The 16,842-nt window shown below is 39.9% G+C and overlaps 1 protein-coding gene across 6 annotated transcripts in view; it reads left to right on the plus strand.

Annotated features, from left to right (window-relative positions):
- The window catches only part of CUL5 (cullin 5), a 91,037-nt gene that overhangs the window by 57,976 nt on the left and 16,219 nt on the right, over nucleotides 1-16,842 (plus strand). For all 6 annotated transcript variants that reach the window (XM_039537387.1, XM_039537397.1, XM_039537421.1 and 3 more), the window contains exons 10-17: nucleotides 2,558-2,665; nucleotides 3,497-3,561; nucleotides 10,163-10,295; nucleotides 10,809-10,940; nucleotides 14,512-14,635; nucleotides 14,854-15,029; nucleotides 15,175-15,336; nucleotides 16,120-16,238. In XM_039537387.1, the coding sequence (XP_039393321.1) occupies nucleotides 2,558-2,665; nucleotides 3,497-3,561; nucleotides 10,163-10,295; nucleotides 10,809-10,940; nucleotides 14,512-14,635; nucleotides 14,854-15,029; nucleotides 15,175-15,336; nucleotides 16,120-16,238 (1,019 nt within the window). The remainder of the gene's footprint in view (nucleotides 1-2,557; nucleotides 2,666-3,496; nucleotides 3,562-10,162; nucleotides 10,296-10,808; nucleotides 10,941-14,511; nucleotides 14,636-14,853; nucleotides 15,030-15,174; nucleotides 15,337-16,119; nucleotides 16,239-16,842) is intronic.

Raw genomic sequence — 16,842 nt, forward strand, 5'->3', positions numbered from 1 at the left:
TATTGAGAGTCCTCAGAAAGCAAAAGACCCTACGAGGGCAAGTTCGAATGGAGGTTCACAGAGCAAAATGAAACCTTCCACCTCGGCACCCACAGAGGCGAAAAGAAGCTTGTCACCAACTGGCATAGTGTTGCCACCTGTGTTGCCTATGCTGCACTGCTTGAGATCTTTGGCGCCGGTGGCTACTGTTTACACTCCCGGGATGTCAGCAACGCCATCCCCAGTACCAAAGCTCATGGTTCTGCAACAGTTCATGAGATATGTGGATCTATTAGTCCCCTCTACTTGGTACTGAGGGTACTCCATCCAGATCGGTACCGAGCCATTCGAATACTCCACCTAGATCAGCTCCACCTCTGTCTAGTGACAATGAAGACGAGGATGACCCAGTCACATATACTCCTCATCACTCCTCACCCAAACGTGGACCATCTATCAGAACACCACTATCTGCAGAGGCATGGGCACTGCCCTCTGTGCCATTCCCACCAAACTCGCCATACTGGAATCCGTGGGCAGTATACAGGGCCCAACACCGCAGGTCTACTACCCTGCCAAGATTGAGAGCCGCACAATTCCCATTGCCAACTATCCCAGCACCCTCAGAAATACAAGAGGAAGTGACTGAGGAAACCGAGAACGTATCTGGCCAGGAAACCTCACCACATATGCACACCTCTCATCTTTGTCATCGGATGAAACCATAATGCCACCGTCCCTAACCATTGGGATGATTTCAAGGCATTTCAGGACCTCTTCAAAACAGTGGCAGAATCCTTAGCTATTTCATTAGAACAGGTACCTGAATCTCAACATAAGTCACTGGACATACTCCAGTCATCCCCATCAGCAAAGATAGTATTACCGGTCAATGATGCTAATATGGAGCCTGCCAAAAACATCTGGCACACACCAGCAACAGCATCATGCAAGAGATCGGACAAAAATATTATTTGCCATCTAAAGGAGCCGAGTTTTTATTTACACACCACACCAAACTCACTAGTGGTGGAGGCAGTAAATGAGAGGGGAAAACACCACTCCAGAACAACCCCATATGATAGACTGGAAAAGATTAGACCTCTTCAGCCGCAAGGCCTGTTCCTCTGCAACACTTCAGTCCTGCCTAGCTAATTATGCGGCCCTACTGGCAAAACACACACACACACACACACACTCTTTTAAAAAATGTCAGAATTTATTGATAGTATGCCTGGCAATAAAAAAAGAATAATTTAAAGTTAATATCGCTGAAGGACCTCTCATTGCCAGAACAGCTTTATAAGCCTCTCTTGACTCCGCAGACATGGCTGCATGGTCTGTTGCGGCTTCTGTGGTTATTCGCCATACATCCTGGCTCCCTCACTCAAGGTTCCCTAGGGAGGTCCAGGCTACAGTTGAAGACTTTCCCTTTGAAGACCCAAAATTATTTGTGGCCAAAAGAGACGGGTCTCTCTAAACCCTGAAAGACACATGGGCAACTTTGAAATCCATGGGTATCTACACGCCTGAAAATAAAAAGAAACAGGGTAGGTATTATAATGAGAGAGTCTGATTGCCTCCATACACACAACATAGAAAGTATGACCAGCACTGCAAACAACAGCAAAACAGACGTTGACGGACCCAAAACCAACCTTCGACGTCCCAACAATCCAACACTAGAGAGCAGTTTTGAAGGTGTGCTCGAGGGCACAAGACAACTGCACATTCTAACGCTAGAAACAGACTCCATCTCCCAACCATTCGGAGATGGATTGTCACATCTATGGCCTTCCTCGTTGCCATCACAGCCGCCAGATGAGCGAGAGAATTAGGTGCCTTAATGGAACATCACCTATACACACAATTCTTTAAAGATAAAGTTACTTTACGACCACACCCCACGTTCCTACCCAAGGTTGCCTTCCCCTTTCATTTGAATCAACCCATTTATTTACCTGGGTTTTTTTTGTTTTTTTTTCAAAAATCACATGCTGATGGGAGAGAGGCATCAGTCCACATACTGGACATCCAAAGAGCATTAGCTTTCTACACTGAAAGAACAAAAGTATTCAGAAAATCACCAAGACTATGTCTCCATAACAGAATGCTCAAGGGGTCAAAACATCTCAAAACAGAGACTATCCAAATGGATATCAGCATGCATCCACTTTTGCTACCAAAACACCAACCTACAAGCCCCAGTGGGAGTCCGCACACACTCTACCAGAGCACAGGCAGCATCTGTGGCCTTTCTTAGTAATGTCACGTAGATTCTCTGTGGTAGAGAAGGAACTGTGAGGGGCAGTTAGCTATGCACCACTATATAACCACCTATAGTGGCACAAGATGGCGCTGGCACGGTGCAGTCGGGCACTGCTACGACAAATCTCTGATTACAAGCGCAGGGCATCAAGACACCTAAAGTGGAGAACCTGCAGTGAGAACCATCTCAAAGAACCTCAGTTACTGCACAAGGTGAGTAACCTTCTCTCTCTCTTTTTTTTTTTTTCTTTTCACATGGAGATTAGTTTTTGTTTTCATTTGTTTTGTTGTTTTGCTGCTTTAATTTTAGGATTCTGAGAAATATGTAGAGCAGTTGCTTACATTATTTAATCGATTTAGTAAGCTGGTTAAAGAAGCTTTTCAAGATGACCCGAGGTTTCTTACTGCAAGAGATAAGGTATATGTTTTAATTTAACTGATCTTTGTCTTTATTTATTTTAAATTGTTGAAATCCATAATAAATTATGCCTCTAAAATCCCATTGCCCATTTATTGTTGAGTCCTGAAGTCTGTTCTTATGCTAATAAACTTGTTGAATAAAAAGCTGGTTAGAATCTTTTAAGGTAATTGGTAACCTGATTTTTTATTATTTGTATTGTGGTAGTGCCCAAAGAACCCATTCAGGACTGGAGCTGGTAGTGTTGTTTAATTGTAGAGCACCTATGAAGATGCTGACTCTGCTGAGGAGCTTATAGTCTAAGTGTCTGATTCAGCAAGGTAGTCATGCTTCAGGTTGTACGTATAATTCTGAATAGTCCTCTGACTTCAGTGGAACCCCTCACATGCTTAAAGTTAGGCAAGTCCTGAAGTATCTTGCTGAATCGGGGCTTAAGAAAAAGCTGCTTTTCAGTATGGTAGCATTAGCCTGCGTATAAGACATTCTTAGTGTTGAATCAATTGATTTTTAATTCATCAGTGCTATACATTTCCAGGGCCTGTCAGTGACATACAAGAATTGGGGAAACCACTGACAAGCCCTGGAAACGTACAGCACTGATGAATTCAAATCGGTTGATTTAATACTAAAAAAGCCTTAGCCTGCTTCTAAGACAAACATATTGAAAAGCAGGCTACAAACATATTGGACTAGCAAAGGACATGGATTAGAGTGGTACAGATACTTGCTATAATAATGTTCAAAAATGAGAGATGTGAATTGTTTCGTATTTGAATACATTCTAAAAAAAAAAGAGGTGTTTTATACTCTTATTTTAACTATTCATTTTAGGCATATAAGGCAGTTGTGAATGATGCTACGATATTTAAACTTGAATTGCCATTGAAGCAGAAAGGGTAAGCCATTTAAATACTAATGTGAATCAAGTATTTCAAATTGAAATATGAACAGGCAAGTTCAATAATGTTTTTACATAGTGTTCTTAAAACATTTAATGTCATACTACAGTTTATTTTGAGTGCTTTTGGGATCAACAGAAATGAAAACTAAAGGCCTATTGGGGCTTTGTACCTTTTTTCATACTCTGAGGAACTTTTTCACATGACAGCAGATCAGTGATATAAATAAAAAATGTAGCCTATCAAACTGGCTTTTACTTTTAGTTTTTGTTGCTTAAATATTTTTACATTGTTTATAATGATTTAGAGTTGGGGTCTATATAAGTTTAGGACTGTTTAGGGATAGTGATTCTTTTTTTTTTTTTAATTAAACCTGTCTTTATTAAAATGATGGTTTTATTAATTATGTAAAGCTGCTGTTGAGCTGTGTATGTATCAATGCACAAATCCTTGTCTCTCCACATACTGTTGCTGGACTGCCACTATCCAGACTGATGGATAGTCATAAGAACATAAGAATGGCCGTACCGGGTCAGACCAAAGGTCCATCTAGCCCAGTATCTGTCTACCGACAGTGGCCAATGCCAGGTGCCCCAGAGGGAGTGAAACTAACAGGCAATGATCAAGTGATCTCTCTCCTGCCATCCATCTCCATCCTCTGACGAACAGAGGCTAGGGACACCATTCTTACCCATCCTAGCTAATAGCCATTTATGGACTTAGCCACCATGAATTTATCCAGTCCCCTTTTAAACATTGTTATAGTCCTAGCCTTCACAGCCTCCTCAGGTAAGGAGTTCCACAAGTTGACTGTGCGCTGCGTGAAGAAGAACTTCCTTTTATTTGTTTTAAACCTGCTGCCTATTAATTTCATTTGGTGACCCCTAGTTCTTGTATTATGAGAATAAGTAAATAACTTTTCCTTATCCACTTTCTCAACATCACTCATTATTTTATATACCTCTTAGTCTTCTCTTTTCCAGGCTGAAGAGTCCTAGCTTCTTTAATCTTTCCTCGTATGGGACCCTCTCCAAACCCCTAATCATTTTAGTTGCCCTTTTCTGAACCTTTTCTAGTGCTAGAATATCTTTTTTGAGGTGAGGAGACCACATCTGTACACAGTATTCGAGATGTGGGCGTACCATGGATTTATATAAGGGCAATACTATATTCTCCGTCTTATTTTCTATCCCCTTTTTAATGATTCCTAACATCCTGTTTGCTTTTTTTGACCACCTCTGCACACTGCGTGGACATCTTCAGAGAATTATCCACGATGACTCCAAGATCTTTTTCCTGACTTGTTGTAGCTAAATTAGCCCCCATCATGTTGTATGTATAGTTGGGGTTATTTTTTCCGATGTGCATTACTTTACATTTATCCACATTAAATTTCATTTGCCATTTTGTTGCCCAATCACTTAGTTTTGTGAGATCTTTTTGAAGTTTTTCACAATCTGCTTTGGTCTTAACTATCTTGAGCAGTTTAGTATCATCTGCAAACTTTGCCACCTCACTGTTTACCCCTTTCTCCAGATCATTTATGAATAAATTGAATAGGATTGGTCCTAGGACTGACCCTTGGGGAACACCACTAGTTACCCCTCTCCATTCTGAGAATTTACCATTAATTCCTACCCTTTGTTCCCTGTCCTTTAACCAGTTCTCAATCCATGAAAGGACCTTCCCTTTTATCCCATGACAGCTTAATTTACGTAAGAGCCTTTGGTGAGGGGCCTTGTCAAAGGCTTTCTGGAAATCTAAATACACTATGTCCACCGGATCCCCCTTGTCCACATGTTTGTTGACCCCTTCAAAGAACTCTAATAGATTAGTAAGACACGATTTCCCTTCACAGAAACCATGTTGACTATTGCTCAACAGTTTGTTTTTCTATGTGTCTGACAATTTTATTCTTAACTATTGTTTCAACTAATTTGCCCGGTACCAACGTTAGACTTACCGGTCTGTAATTGCCGGGATCACCCCTAGAGCCCTTTTTAAATATTGGCGTTACATTAGCTAACTTCCAGTCATTGGATACCGAAGCCGATTTAAAGGACAGGTTACAAACCTTAGTTAATAGTTCCGCAACTTCACATTTGAGTTCTTTCAGAACTCTTGGGTGAATGCCATCTGGTCCCAGTGACTTGTTAATGTTGAGTTTATCAATTAATTCCAAAACCTCCTCTAGTGACACTTCAATCTGTGATAGTTCCTCATATTTGTCACCTACAAAAGCCAGCTCAGGTTTGGGAATCTCCCTAACATCCTCAGCCATGAAGACTGAAGCAAAGAATCCATTTAGTTTCTCCGCAATGACTTTATCGTCTTTAAGCGCTCCTTTTGTATTTTGATCGTCAAGGGGCCCCACTGGTTGTTTAGCTGGCTTCCTGCTTCTGATGTACTTAAAAGACATTTTGTTATTACCTTTTGAGTTTTTGGCTAGTCGTTCTTCAAACTCCTCTTTGGCTTTTCTTATTACACTCTTGCACTTAAGTTGGCAGTGTTTGTGCTCCTTTCTATTTGCCTCACTAGGATTTGACTTCCACCTTTTAAAGGAAGTCTTTTTATCTCTCACTGCTTCTTTTACATGGTTGTTAAGCCATGGTGGCTCTTTTTTAGTTCTTTTACTGTGTTTCTTAATTTGGGGTATACATTGAAGTTGGGCCTCTATTATGGTGTCTTTAAAAAGGGCCCATGCAACTTGCAGGGATTTCACTTTAGTCACTGTACCTTTTAACTTTTGTCTAACAAACCCCCTCATTTTTGTATAGTTCCCCCTTTTGAAATTAAATGCCACAGTGTTGGGCAGTTGAGGTGTTCTTCCCACCACAGGGATGTTGAATGTTATTGTATTATGGTCACTATTTCCAAGCGGTCCTGCTATAGTTACCTCTTGGACCAGCTCCTGCGCTCCACTCAAGATTAAACCTTGAGTTGCCTCTCCCCTTGTGGGTTCCCGTACCAGCTGCTCCATGAAGCAGTCATTTAAAGTATCGAGAAATTTTATCTCTGCATTTCATCCTGAAGTGAAATGTTCCCAGTCAATATGGGGATAATTGAAATCCCCCACTATTATTGGGTTCTTAATTTTGATAGCCTCTCTAATTTCCCTTAGCATTTCATCATCACTATTACTGTCCTGGTCAGGTGGTCAATAATAGATCCCTAATGTTATATTTTTACTAGAGCATGAAATTTCTATCCATAGAGATTCTATGGAACATGTGGATTCGCTTAAGATTTTTACTTCATTTGAATCTACGCTTTCTTTCACATATAGTGCCACTCCTCCCCCTGCACGACCTGTTCTGTCCTTCCGATATATTTTGTACCCCAGAATGATTGTGTCCCATTGATTGCTCTCAGTCCACCAGGTTTCTGTGATGCCTATTATATCAATATCCTCCTTTATCACAAGGCACTCTAGTTCACCCATCTTATTATTTAGACTTCTGGCATTTGTGTACAAGCACTTTAAAAACTTGTCCCTGTTTATTAGCCTGCCTTTTTCTGATGTGCCAGATTCTTTTTTATGTGACTGTTTATCATCTGATCCGGCCCTTACATTATACTCTTCAGTCCTCTGCTCCTGACTATAACCTGGAGATTCTCTATCATCAGACTCTCCCCTAAGAAAAGTCTGTGTCCAATCCACACGCTCCTCTGCAGTGGTCGGCTTTCCCCCATCTCCTAGTTTAGTCCTCTTTCAAAAATCAAACTCAGAGCTGGCAGCGAGTGCCAAGCATTTTCATTCCCCTCAGCTAGGGTAACTACAACTTTTACTTCCCTCTGTTTTAATTTCTGTCATTGAATCAGGCAGGAAGGAAGAGGCCATTGTCATCACTTTCTGTCCTATTGCACTTTTACTTTATACACACTTGTTACTTTCTTTTTCTGTGAGATAATGATGACAACAATGGAGGAAGTGGGATGAAATAAGAAAAAAGACATAGGTGCACTGTGTGTGGGGAGCCTAGTGCAGCAGTTATTCACCAGGATTTTTGTGACCTGTGAGCAGACTGTGAATTTCCACAGCAAGGCAGCAGTTTCAAGCTGTAATTTGAAGGAGAGAACTTCAGTCAAAGAGACCATGAGATGGTCACTAGGTCCAGAAGGACCTGGTATCAATCAGGGCATGGTCTATTCTTGAGGTGTCAAGTATCAGAGGGGTAGCCGTGTTAGTCTGGATCTGTAAAAGCAACAAAGAATCCTGTGGCACCTTATAGACTAACAGACGTTTTGCAGCATGAGCTTTCATGGGTGAATACCCACTTCTTCGGATGCAAGACCTTCTTCTTGCATCCGAAGAAGTGGGTATTCACCCACGAAAGCTCATGCTGCAAAACGTCTGTTAGTCTATAAGGTGCCACAGGATTCTTTGTTGCTATTCCTGAGGTGGAAATGTCAAAGGCAGAAAGAAAATCCTTGTGTCCAGACAGTAGGAACCCTCGGGAAGTAAGCATTCAAACTGAGAATGCAAAACTTGGTAAGCTATAGAGACACTTTTTTGGCCAGGAGCTTTATTTGGAAAGATGAAATTGCACATTCTCTGTCCTATGGAATGTCAACATAGGATTATATACAAACCCTGAGTATGCTGTGACGATCTGCATCTAAATTCTGTAACTGTCTCATATATAGGGCCTTACCAAATTAATGGTCCATTTTGGTCAATTTCACGGTCATAGGATTTTAAAAATTGTAAATTTAATGATTTCAGATATTTAAATCTGAAATGTTATGGTGTTGTAATTGTTAGGGGTCCTGACCCAAAAAGGAATTGTGTGGAGGTTGCAAGGTTATTGTAGGTGGGGTTGTAGTATTGCTGTCGTTACTTCTGCTGGCAGCAGCACTGCCGTCAGAGCTGTTTTGAATCCATAAGACCTTGAACTGTATCGTTCCCCCTGCTTCTGGCATGATTTTTGACCACCGAAATGGTCGACACTGATTTTCTTCCCTGGTAAAGGTAAACTGTGAGCTCAGCTTCTGGGCCACTGTGTCTGGCCTTATTCGGTTTGCATCTGTGCGCTCTGGAGTTACCCGGTTACACCATTTCCCACTAACAACTCAAAAGAAATATTTTCTCCGGTATTCCCACAGTCAGCATCTCAGAACATTCCTTGGTGTCCATATGGACTTGGGCTACAGGTAGGGCAATCGTTCATCATAGAAACTTTTACCCACATCTGTTTGCCTGTCAGTTCCTTATATGGAAAATTTCACGTGGGATTTCACCAGAGTTGTGCAGCACCAGTGTCCTGTTTTTGCTAATCTAGACTGGGGTAAACTATAATCAGTAAAAGAGATTGCTATGCCCCCTAAATTATTAAAGGAACCCACTTGGCAGAAGCTTGGAGCCCAGTTTTCTCCAGGCGAGGTAATATAGAGAGAATTCCACTAGATTTTCACTCACCACAGTCCAATTTCTTAACACAGTTTCCAAACAAAGATTCCTGATTTAAGTCTGTGGTTCCTCCCTAGAACCTACATCTAGTTCTTTCACAGCTTAGCCTTTCTATCACCATTTGAACCACTAATGACATTCCTAGCCTATAGTTTTCCTAGAGGTCATAATATTAATGTGAATGGTAGAAAAAGTGACTGTTTTGTCATCATCTTCCTATTCAGAATTCTTCTGCATATCATTCATTCCATGAATTTGTCCAAGTTTTCTACCTTTTGGTCGGTTTTACTTTAACCAGGACATTTTCCTGCCTAGTTTGTGCCCTAAACCTTGAGCAGACAAAATAAAGCTTTGATACCTGGTGAATGCTTCTATGGCCCGAAAATCAGCATGATCCCATCATTCAGAAAATCCTGAGAACTATTCCAAAGCCAAGGCTTCAAGACTTACAGTAACCTAAAGGTGCTATACTTTCATTTCTGAGACCTTTAAAAGGCCATCAGATAACCCTGTACTACAAGATGCTTTTTGTCCTAAAATCACTGAGTTGTCAGAAGTGTTCCATAAGACTACTATCTTGTGGCCCTTGCATACTTTGTGAGCCACTACAGTCTTAATATTGTAGTTCTGCTGATTCCGCTTGTAGCAGTGGGATTTCAGGTCTGCTGTCTCTGAACCACCTTCCAGTGGTTTGCATCCAATACTTCTTTGGTGTGTCTGTGACAATAATGGCTTGCTCTCTTGCTTTTATGAACTGCATTTCTCCGCATTGTTACTTGGGACCCGTCAAATTGCACTAGTAACAGGAAGACACAGAAAATGCATTCCTTATGTGATCATTCTTTTCTGGAACTCTAACCAGTATGTGGACACCTGCCTTTCAGGTGTTTATGCAAATTACTGTTTGAAATTATTCCTAGCTTATTGCAGTTCTGACATTTCCAAACAACATTAGTTGAAGAAATGTATAGAAACACTTGGTCATCTTTTGGTTACTGTTTGACTGAATGGGGTGGGGTTAGGGGGAATGGAAGAGAGAATTACCTTTCATTTTGCAACAGTTTAATTGAGGTTGGATCTCTTACCTGGTCATTTATTCCCTTCCCTTTAATCCTAGTTTCTTGTTAACCTGGTATAGCAGGTTTCTCTTCACAGTTTTATGGAGTTTTCGTTTCATGTTGCTTTTAGGGTTGGATTGAAAACCCAGCCTGAGTCCAAATGCCCTGAACTGCTTGCTAATTACTGTGACATGCTATTAAGAAAAACACCACTAAGCAAAAAATTAACCTCTGAAGAAATTGAAGCAAAGCTTAAGGAAGTGGTATGTGCATGCTCTCAACTTTTTTAATTAAGCTAAGAAATAATTTTTTCTGTTTTTTCAGGATTTCATCTTCAAAAACGTTGCTACACTAGAATATTAATAGTTGAAGCTGAAACCTCCACAGAGAATATTTATATGTCCATATGCTGTCACAGGACAACAATGTCAATGTGCTAGTTTACAATTTACATATTGTGTATTACATATATAATAGATAAGAATCTGAAAATATAGACAGGAAATTAAAGCTTAAATACAAAGCAGAGCTGATGCACCATTGAAGGGCTTGCTCCTCAATGATTCAGTTGAAGAAATTGGTGATTAGGATACTGTAGCAATTTTACAACTGGTGACTAGCTTGTAACATGATCCTTTTGTAAGGAAATCTAAAGTAGCCGTGTGCTAATTTTGTTTATGGTGATATGTGGGATCAGGTTTTTTGGGGGGGGGGAGAAAATGAAGTGGTTTGATTTGGCATGGAAATAAATAGACACTGAAATTTATTTTTAACAGCTTTTGGTACTTAAATATGTACAGAATAAGGATGTGTTCATGCGATACCACAAAGCTCACTTAACAAGACGTCTGATACTAGATATATCAGCGGATAGTGAAATTGAAGAGAATATGGTGGAATGGCTGAGAGTAAGTATACTGAAACCTTGTTTGATTTCTTAGTTCCTGTTGATGATGATCAGTTATTCTTCAATTTAAATGTTTTGCCTGTCATGTGACTTTTCTATTTTAAATTATACCCAGTTTTGATATTTATGCCTCTGTATTAGGGCTGTCAATTAATTGCAGTTAACTCGCGTGAATAACTCAAAAAAATTAATCGCGATTAATTGCATTTTTAATCGCACTGTTAAACAATCGAATACCAATTGAAATTTATTAAATATTTTGTATTTTTTATATTTTCAAATATATCATTTCAGTTGAAACACAGCATACAAAGTGTACACTGATCACTTTATTGTGATTTTTATTACAAATATTTGCACTGTACAAGTGATAAAGAAATAGTATTTTTCAATTCAGCTCATACAAGTACTGTAGTGCAATCTCTAGCATGAAAGTAGGATTTACAAATGTAAATATTTAATGTTTCATATCTGCACTCAAAAACAAAACAACGTAAAACTTTAGAGCCTACCAGTCCTCTCAGTCCTACTTCTTGTTCAAACAATTGCTCAGACAAACAAGTTTGTTTACATTTATGGGAGATAATGCTGCCCGCTTCTTATTTACGTCACCTGAAAGTGAGAACAGGCATTCACTTGGCACTTCTGTAGCCAGCTTTGCAAGGTATTTACGTGCCAGATATGCTAAAACATTCATATGACCCTTCATGCGTCAACCACCATTCCAGAGGACATGCTTCCACGCTGATGACGCTCATTTAAAAAAATTAGGCATTATTGAAATTTGTGAATGAACTCCTTGGTGGAGAATTGTATGTCTCCTGCTCTGTGTTACCCGCATTCTGCCATATATTTCATTTATGGCGGTCTCAGATGATGACCCAGTACATGTTGTTCATTTCAAGAACACATTCACTGCCGATTTGACAAAACACAAAGAAGGTACCGTATTTTCCGGCGTATAAGGCGACTGGGCGTATAAGACGACCTCCTAATTTTACAGTTAAAACATAGGTTTTGGCCTATACTCGCCGTATAAGACGACCCCCCCTTCCGAGGGGGGGGGAGCCCAGAGCCTTTTAAATCCCAGCCGCGGCCGGGAATCAGAGGGCTCTGGGCTGCCCGCTGTTTATACCCGGCGTATAAGATGACCCCCGATTTTTGGGGGTTGTTTTTTAGTATAGAAAGTCGTCTTATACGCCGGAAAATACGGTACCAATGTGAGATTCTAAAGATAGCTACAGCACTCGACCCCAGGTTTAAGAATCTGAAGTGCTGTCCAAAATCTGAGAGGGAAGAGCTGTGGAACATGCTTTCAGAAGTCTTAAAAGAGCAATACTCTGATGCGGAAACAACAGAAGCCCAAACCACCAAAAAAAACCCCAACCTTCTGCAGTTGGCGGCATCTGACTCAGATGATGAAAGTGAACATGCATTGGTATACACTGCTTTGGATCGTTGCCGAGCAGAACCCGTCATCAGCATGGAAGCATTTCCTCTGGAATGGTGGTTGAAGCATGAAGGGACATATGAATATTTAGCACATCTGGCACATATCTTGCAACACCAGCTACAACAATGCAATGCGAATGCCTGTTCTCACTTCCAGGTGACATCGTAAACAAGAAGCAGGCAGCACTATGTCCCATAAAGGTAAACAAAGTTGTTTGTCTGAGCAATTGGCTGAACAAGACGTAGAACCGAGTGGACATGTAGGCTCTAAAGTTTTACATTGTGTTTTTGAGTGCAGTTATTTTTGTACATAATTCTACATTTGCAAGTTCAGCTTTCATGATAGAGATTGCACTACAGCACTTGTATGAGGTGAATTGAAAAATACTATTACTTTTGTTTTTTACAGTGCAAATATTTGTAATCAAAATAAATATAAAGTGAGCACTGTACACTTTGTTTTCTGTGTTGTAATTGAAATCAATATATTTGAAAATGTAGAAAACATCCAAAAATATTAAAATAAATGGTGTTCTATTGTTTAACAGCGCAATTAATTGTGTGGTTAAGTTTTTTAATCATTTGACAGCCTTACTCTGCATAAATTCCAACATTTTGCAGATGTGGAACAGGACCTGTGAATTATTTTTAAAATGTTTTCTCTTCAGTAATGAAACTCTTAAAAAAAACAAAACAAACCTTAGCTACTGGTTAAATTTTAATTTATTATGAAAATGAGACCAATGTTTTATGAATTGTCGTTTAGTATAAAGGATGTAAAGGGTTATGTGGAGCAAAATGAGTTGTGGCTTAACATCAGAGGTGAAAGTAAGCCGGTCCCCTCCGGTACAGAGTACCGGCAAGAGCCAGTACGCCGTGCCGGACGCCACCGGCTTCCATGGCGGAGATTTAAAGGGCTCTGGGCTCCCCGCCGCAGCGGGCAGCCCAGAGCCCTTTAAACCCTGCCCGCAGCTCCGGCGGCCGGGCTGGGGCCAGATTTAAAGGGCTCTGGGCTGCCGCGGCTGCAGGAGCCTAGAGCCCTTTAAATCCTGCCCACGGCTTCGGCAGCTGGAGCTGCGGTGGGGATTTAAAGAGTCCAGAGCTCCGCGGCGGCCGGAGCCCCGGGCTCTTTAATTTGCCCCTGAGCCCCAGGGGCTCCCAGCCATCTCTGCAGCTGGGAGCCCCGGGTTGATTTAAAGGCCCTGGGACTCAGAGCCACAGGGCCTTTAAATCTTGAGAGACCACGCCTCTTCCGGTTGAGGCCACGTCTCTTCTGATTGAGGCCACGCCCCCTCAGGACTCCGGCAGTACCGGTAAGTCCTGTAAGTTACTTTCACCCCTGCTTAACATGGAAAAAAAAGCCCAGACAGAACTGTTTTACTTTATGAAAGGATACAGTTTTTGTGTTCATGAAGACTTTTTTACATTGTAATCATATGCATTCTAAGGGCTAATCCTGCATCCTCATGCATAATGGGAATTGTGTACATAGAGGTCCGTTCAATAGGCCATACGTGGGATTTGGCTTTCTCAAAATTATTCTGTAAAATCCTGTGCATATGTTCTTGTAACATTGGGTGATACAGTTAGGCAAACCATGTGACTTGAAACACTGAGCAGATTAGTTCCTGCCCTATCAAAAGAACAGCCCTAGGGCTAGATGTGCAAAAGTTGTGAAGCCATCAGGTATTTACACATCCAGATGACCAGGTACACTGCTAACTAGTTGTTGAGGCATCCAAATAACAGATTTGTGAGTGCGTTCATGGAAATTGCACATAAGTTAACTGTACATTTTGCATGTTTATTTGCACACATTAAACTTTTTGGTTTAAGCCCCTTCAGTTTATAGGATCTGTCAGTCTCTTCACATTTTTACCTTTTTTTGTTGATTCTTGAAAGTAATTGCATTTTCTTTCCGCCCTGATGTGATATATCTACAGAAAGATTGCAGCGTGCTATCACAAAACGCCACAATCTGGTTTTTTTGTTTTGTTTTGGTTTTTTTACTGAAATCATTTATTTTTAAATTAGTTATTGTCAACCTCAAGACTGATGTATGTAAGCTTTTATCTTAAAGATTGTGGTGTCTTGGTATAATTTGTTATCTGTTTATACAGGAAGTAGGTATGCCAGCAGACTATGTAAACAAGTTGGCCAGGATGTTCCAGGATATCAAAGTATCTGAAGACTTGAACCAGGCCTTCAAAGAAATGCACAAAAATAATAAATTGGCCCTACCAGGTATTGTTCTCAAATGTGTGTTGATATTAGTTTTACTCGTGTTAAAGAATAGTTCTTTTAAAACTTGGAATTTCTATCATTTTTAGACTTCAGTTTGAACGTAGGTTGTCAGAACACATCTTGCTTTGAGGTCAAAAACAGTTAATATGCTCCTTTGCTATCTGGTTTGGCTGTATATTTTCAGATTAAAATATTTTAATACTGTCTGGTTTTTATAGCTGATTCTGTGAATATTAAAATTTTAAATGCTGGTGCCTGGTCTCGAAGTTCTGAAAAAGTGTTTGTATCGCTACCCACGGAATTAGAAGACCTTATCCCAGAGGTAGAAGAGTTCTACAAAAAGAATCACAGTGGCAGAAAACTGCACTGGCATCATCTCATGTCCAATGGAATTGTAAGTATATTGAGTTTACTATTCATTTTTAATGTATAAAATCTGTTTCTGTCTACAGTAATAAGCAATATATGCTTGAACTTAGAAAAACAACTGATGAACAAAAAAACCTAATGAACAAAAATGTATTTTTTTTTGTTTTCAGATAACATTTAAGAATGAGGTTGGCCAGTATGACTTAGAGGTAACAACGTTTCAGCTGGCTGTACTGTTTGCATGGAACCAAAGACCCAGAGAAAAAATCAGCTTTGAAAATCTTAAACTGGCAACTGAGCTCCCTGATGCAGAACTTAGGAGGACTTTATGGGTATTTTCCCTTTCTGTTGAAACAGATTTCTTCTTTACCTTTATTTAATACTTAAATATCCACCTGAATATTTTTTTTAAAGTACTAACTCTCTGGCAGTGCTTTTGAAATTGAAGAGTGAAAACCTTTCCTAACTAGCCTTTTAGTTGCAATGGTGCTTCTTTGTGCTTTACATCAATATGTATAGCCTTTACCTATAGGCATTCTTTCCTATCAAGATTGCCCAACGTAAACTTTTAGAGGCAGCTAAGTCTTACTGGCCAGGTGATGCTTAGAGGATGTAATTGTAATAGTTTGTTTTTGTTGTAGGACTCATCAAGTTTTAGGAGTTCAGCAGTTACTACTTAAATGTACTTTATTTAAAAGTGACTTAATTTTGGGGGGAACACTCCTGTAATCCACTCAGATCAGCAGAAACTCTAGAAGAAGAAATCGTGAATGGATCAGATTTACCACTGGCCATTTCTGTGGCTGTGAGTTCATACACTTCAGCTCTTCTGAATGATACTGTTTATATTAAAACATTTCAAAAAGAGAAGTGTGGTAAATAATGTATCACAACAGTGTTTAATAAATCATTGATTTGATGCTGATTAGATTATTATGAGTGCCAACAGCATGCATGAGCTTTTTATAATCAAATAAGACTACACAGTCCCTGTACCAATGAGCGTATGGTACAGCTCCCTGTTATGCAGTTAAATCCTAAAGGTTGGTTGGTTTTGTTTTAAGGGTCTAATGTTTCATTTTCATGGTCTCTTCCCCTCTCCCTTTTCTCTGTAGTCTCTTGTAGCATTTCCAAAGCTGAAACGTCAGGTTTTATTGTATGAACCTCAAGTTAATTCGCCCAAAGACTTTACAGAAGGAACTCTCTTCTCAGTGAACCAGGAGTTCAGTTTAATGTAAGATATTCTTTGAAAATAAAAATATATAATGTTTTAGTACTAAAGGATTTCTCTTGAAATAAGTTGATTTCTTAATCACTTAGCAATGAGATGCAAAATTGAGGTTTTGATGACTTGTCGCTAATGAATCCACGGCACTTCAAGCAGGAATAAGTGTGTTAGAACAGAATCTGAGTAGAAGATTGATACTATCTACATTTACCCTATGGTGTCAGAAACAATAGGACTGATATTTTCACTTCTTGTTCTAAATTGTTTAATGTTTCTGTGCACTGTTAAAAAGTGGCTCAGCTACTGTATCTTACAATAGAGGTGACCGTATTGCAGTGAGGAGTGTAGAAATCTCATATTCATGCTTTGGGATCCTTCAGAATGAAAGATGCTATAGAAATAAAACATTAACATCATCTGATATACATTTGCTTCAGGGCACTTGATGTAGAAGATATTAGCTCTTTTTATCATGAATGGCGGCTTGCAGTGGGGATCATATTCTGTGACTCTCTATTTGCTGCTTGGCCTTGTTAGAGGGGGGATATAGTGACAACTGCTGCTTAGTCCCCAGTAGCTGCTGAGTCCCATGCAAAGGGCTGAAGATGTC

This window comes from Mauremys reevesii, linkage group 1, assembly GCF_016161935.1.
Source record: "Mauremys reevesii isolate NIE-2019 linkage group 1, ASM1616193v1, whole genome shotgun sequence".
Taxonomy (NCBI): Eukaryota; Metazoa; Chordata; order Testudines; family Geoemydidae; genus Mauremys; species Mauremys reevesii.